General features: G+C 33.8%; 1 protein-coding gene across 1 annotated transcript; it reads right to left on the reverse strand.

Moving 5' to 3' along the window:
• Window positions 1-445: 445 nt before the first annotated feature.
• Window positions 446-3,540, reverse strand: LOC128473675 (interleukin-20-like). The gene is made up of 4 exons (XM_053455926.1): window positions 3,469-3,540; window positions 2,396-2,548; window positions 879-953; window positions 446-529 (listed from the first exon to the last, which is right to left on the reverse strand). The coding sequence occupies exons 1-4, from the start codon at window positions 3,538-3,540 to the stop codon at window positions 446-448; spliced, it is 384 nt and encodes a 127-aa protein (XP_053311901.1).
• Between the last annotated feature and the right edge of the window lie 2,042 nt (window positions 3,541-5,582).

A 5,582-nucleotide genomic window follows, 5' to 3' on the forward strand; every position in this document is an offset into this window, starting at 1 on the left:
GAGTCTTTCATACTACACCAAAAGTATTACTTAAATAACCCCAACTCTTTGTGCTTGGGTTGGACAAAGAGCGAGCCAAGGACATAGAAGGTGAATAGGAGGTCCTGGGAAAATGAATGAATTTGCAAGTTTAGTTTAGTCAATTATCTCTCTATTTATCACAAGCGCCAGAAATATTCGAGTGCTGTTCTGCTATTTATACATTGGTATTTATCTCTCTATTTACACTTACTTTTGGACTGCATCCGAGCAACCAAAGTAAAAAACAGGAAAGCACCAGCAGAAATCTGTATTTAATAAATATTTAATAAAACAATAATAATTACAATAATACAAATAATAACAATAAATAGTATAATGCAAGTAAATAAATATTCCATCAAAAAATAAACAATAAAAATAAAAATATAAGGGAGTTGCTGAATAAAGAAATGTTTTTTTCAATTCAATTTAGGAAATTCTTTTCCAACCAAGGGAATAGAATGTTCAAGTCTCCAACAGCTTTGACCGCAGCAGCTTCTGTTTCTATCTGTAGAGAGACAATCGATTAGATTATTTAAAGGCAACATTCCTCAAATATTTTTAGTCTTAAAATATAATAAAATGTTGACATATTTAGAATCACATATTATCTAACATATTGTAGATATTGTATAATCTGCCTTGGTAGACCTTCATGTGAACAGTGGTTCTAAAACATTTTCTGCCTGTGGATCACATAAAAAGTGTGCTATTGTCAGGAAAGCATAATAAGCGCACCTAGTCATAGTTTAACATGATAGGCTTCTTTTTCAAATATTGTTTTGGTATTCCTATTTGTTGTCAAGAAACAACAACAACAACGCTACCCAATAATTAAAAGTTCCCCTAGCAAATACCTTGAAATACTCTTTCTTGAAAACATGAATAAGTCTGTGTGACTGTTCTCCACAAGGGCACCTCATGGTTGAATGCTGCATAAGACAAAGAATCATAAATAAACTTTAATAGAGGCACTTATATACTTTGCAAAAGCATAGTCTTAACCAGAGATAAGAGTCAGTTGTCACACAACACATTTATGTCACTTGTGCTGGAAAGCACAAGAAGGCAAAGAGACAATGCCTCTGGGCAGCTCAAAGGTGCTCTTACCTTGTGGCACCTGTTGAAGTTGCCCTTCTTGCCCTATGTAGTTATGCCCCTGTACAAGAGGCTATCTATCGTAATGAAGGTCTGCTATCAATGTTTCCCAGTCTTTTCCAACAAAGCAACCCAAGTACCCAATTACTGCAATACAATTCCTCTTAACTGTTCCCTATGAAATACCAATTTCAAATTAAACACATTTTGAATAACCATTGGACCTCCTTATTAAAAGTGTCTTACAATGTACATGTATGACACGTTGTTAAACTCTAACCTAAAATACTAAGTCTACCCATTTAAAATTTGGAGACATAATATATATAATACAAAAAACAAAAACTGTCTGTGCTTCTTACCCTAATAAAGTTGGCAACAAATATATAAACATAATATAAATGAGAGGTTCTCATTTATATTATGTTTATATATTTGTTGCCAACTTTATTAGGGTAAGAAGCGCAGACAGTTTTTGTTTTTTGTATACATTGTACAACCAATACACTGTTTTTTGCCGCATGCTTACACCTGTTTGGTAGGCCTCGTATTACACATTTGTATTATTTGAGCCTGTGACTAGCTTAGCGCACCGACATTTTTTCTTTATAATATATATAATGTAAGTAAAACTGAATAAAATTGAATGCCAATATAGACTATAGATTAAAGGTGTTGTTTCTGTTAGAAATAAAATGAATCACCCTTGCATTTAGACAAAACATTAGCAGTTTGTAAAGCAAACGAATCATAGCAAATATGTGGTATGATTCTTTCCTGTAAAGGTTTATAACAAAATAAAAGAAAAGCACACAGAAAGCACAGGAGGATTACAGCATATATGAACCTGATTTTTGTCAAAAGACAAGTTTCAATGATACAAAATTGTACTAAATTTGAAAAATATGCTGGGCATTCAGCAGTACTGAGAATTATGTTTCTTATTCAAAAGTGTTAGTGGAACAGCATCATTTAGCTACATGTATGTGTTTCTGTTTTTTTAAGGAAATACCAGTAATAAACCTATTTTGGGAGTTTCACTTTCTTTTCCTGTCAGCATGTTCTACATACTAGGTATTGTAGATACACCTGTACACATACAAAAAACTGACACATCTCTAATGTGGAAATAATTTGGGTCTCAACAGGCATGCAGTGTTTACAGTACCTTTTATGCATGAGCTCTTACAGAATAACAAGGAAATCTCCTGGACTGCCCTGTTTATTTTTTTATTTTTGTAGAAGATGGAATTACTTTACGATAGTATCTACTTACACAGTGCTTGAGTTCTATTTTCAGGCCAAGGATAGAGTTGGCCAAATGGTTAAGGCTCCTTGATGTCTTGGATGTGGTCATTTCAACTTTGGGAAAAACATTGTTGACATAGAAATCTCCAAGTTGAAGAAGAAAGCAGCATCGCTCAGATGGCTAAATATTAAAAAGACAGTCAGTGTTAAACAAACTGAAATACTCCCCAAATTTAATTAATACTCTTATTAAAGAATATCATGACTTAGTGTCCCCTTTTAATTAATGTTTTCCTTTTTTCCTTGCAAATAGATGGAGGGATTATTCAGATTATTCAGCACGTGCTCACATCCAAACCTTGTTTCCTGTCTGCTACTGTACATCCAGGTGATTACTACAGGGTTTATTATGATCACCCACACAAATGTACAGAAAAGGTTCCCACCACTTAAATCACAACATGCAAGTTAATATATCCAGATGTTTCAATGCGATGCTTGTATTATGTAGGCTAATATCACCCTATAATGTTTTTTGTTTCTTCCAGGTTTTTACCATGAAACCTCTCAACATGCATTTCCTTCAATGACAACAAAAATCCCCATACACTTGACATTTAGCACTTGCATTTCATGTTTTACATATATATTTTACATTTTATTATAGTTATGATATAAAGGGCGTTGGTTGTACATATTTGTAATTCTGGATTTTATAATACATAATATTCATAATATCCATTTAACTCGACAAGGACATGACTTACATGTAGGCCAGTTAGCGCACTGCCATTCAGTAATCTAACATCTGTAATCTTGTCTTTTGTGTGCTGTGAAAGAAAATGCCAAAATATTTATTTAATAATATCAATGCTATTTTTTTATTTCAGTATATTGTGTACACATTTTTAATATTTCAAGTATTGATTCACAACTGTTTGGGGCCTTGTGAAGCTCAAAGAACAAATCCGTCTTCAGAACTTTACATGTTTACCATGTAAACATTAGATCAATTAGATAGAACCGTCCAGACTGTCACCTCCTCTTAATACACTCTTAACAAATATACCTAATTTGCAAACCACCTCACCACCTCCTTACCACTAACACCTCCACCTCACCAGAACCCCAAATCCTTATCTTCAGTCCCTCTTCCACACCATCTACTTCCATTACGTGACTGCTTCACTGTTCATGGGATGACGGTTGGGAGGCACTACATGCTTCTGCTTTGTAAACTCTGTTAACATAGCTTTTACATAGCTATGCCTAAATTGTACAGCTGCCTGCCCTCTTCAGAGCCCTATTTCTAGTTCCATAACACTGTCCATCTGATGTCCCTCTTATCTAGGAACAATGAATTCTTGCTGGATATGTGTTTTACTTCAGTGCAAACTGTGTAAAAAATCACAGTGGCCAGTTATGAACTGGTGGCTCTTTAGCCACTGCTCTAACCATACTCTTTGAAAGAATAGTGACCTTACATCTTATTGATAAACTGGAACAAATGTTCTACAGAGTCAAGATCTCAGATGCCCTTTTCATCATTCTCCTGTTTGTGTCCCATAAAATAATTAATTTGCTTTGTTTTCATGCCTATTATGAAAACCCTAATCCTACTTTTATAACAAACATGCACATAAAGGAAATCTAGTGACTCACCAACATTTCTTTGATTGCATGGAAGTGTTTTCTAATTTCATAAATGTTTGCAGTCACTGGACATAAAATGTTCTCTTTTGCTTCTGTGTTTGTAATGCTTACAAACAGAAGGCAAGTCAGAACAAAGCAAAGGCACGTGGACAAGACACTCATCATACCAGAAAATGGATATCTGAAATATATATATAAAAAAACATATAAAAAACATAAAATACATTTTCTTTTTAAACATCATAGCATACAATTTTAGAGTGTTGATCTCACTATTTCTCTTTAAGTGACCTATCTATCTATCTATCTATCTATCTATCTATCTATCTTTCTATCTGTGCACGCAAAGACATCCACATATATATATATATATATATGTCATATCATGACATATATGTCATATCATGAAATCAGGTGCTACCATTCTGGCACACATTTTTGCGTTGCTAAAACCAAATATTAAAATAGTAATATGTATCAAAATGTTCTCAATATACACAGTATCATAACAATAATATTCACTCAGTGCAGGTATGGTATTTAAGATATTATTATTATTGTGTGTACATTTGTAGCATTTTATAATATTAATATCAAATGCAGAAAAAAAATATTAACACCATACAATTTTTTTTAACAGAATTGTCTACATCTGAAATTCTGATTTAAAATACATAATTTACACATTAATTTACATTAATATATATTCATCTGCCTTACCTGAGCTTTAAACCTTAGATGATAAGTAACAATTGGATGTATGCATTGTTGTCTCTTTTATATACAGGTATCTATCCAGATACTTCCTGTACGTGCTAGTTAAGGGTTTTTTGTTTTTTTTGCAAGTACCTGTATTTGGTAAAATTCCCCTCCATGAGTAATCTACCTGTTACTTCATCTTTTTCTTGACTTGCAAAAATTCCTCCAAATAGGATGCTCAGTATCCTGCCTTTCTTGCTTAACTTAAAATATACTCACTAAAAATGACCAAGTTTTACAGAATGTTGAAGAGATAATTGATTAAATTACAGCAGAGGGTATGATGCAGTAATAATTGTGGAATAAAAAAGAAAAGGCATATGTTGCCAGAGAAATTGGAAATGGATAAGATTTATAAAAGAACGTATTTTGTTATGTTCTTGGTGTGCCAAGGGGTCCCTCTGGGTTTTGAGTCAGTGCGGGATTTGGCCATCTGAGGTATGGCAAATCAGGTGGCATTAGTTGGACGAATACAAACAGGACTCCCCATGGGATGTCTCTGGGGAGTTCATATTGATTTGGCTACCGTGCAGGGAGGACACCGTTAAGCGCTCTTAACATCGTTTACACCTGCGCCAGTCCTAGTAACCCAGGACGTTCATTTGTTATGCACTTAATGATGAGGTTATTAGCTGAGGTGAATTGCGGGTATATGTTTACATGTTTGAAGTTTATGTTTATTAATGTCGCAGGTGTCAGAAAATTCCATCCAACTGTATCAATTCAGGTGTCCTGATTTCAGAAATAACTCATTTATATAGAATTTTCATACTCTCCCAGCACTTATAGGCAACATACTATTT

The sequence above is a fragment of the Spea bombifrons genome, chromosome 2 (assembly GCF_027358695.1).
Source record: "Spea bombifrons isolate aSpeBom1 chromosome 2, aSpeBom1.2.pri, whole genome shotgun sequence".
NCBI lineage: Eukaryota > Metazoa > Chordata > Amphibia > Anura > Pelobatidae > Spea > Spea bombifrons.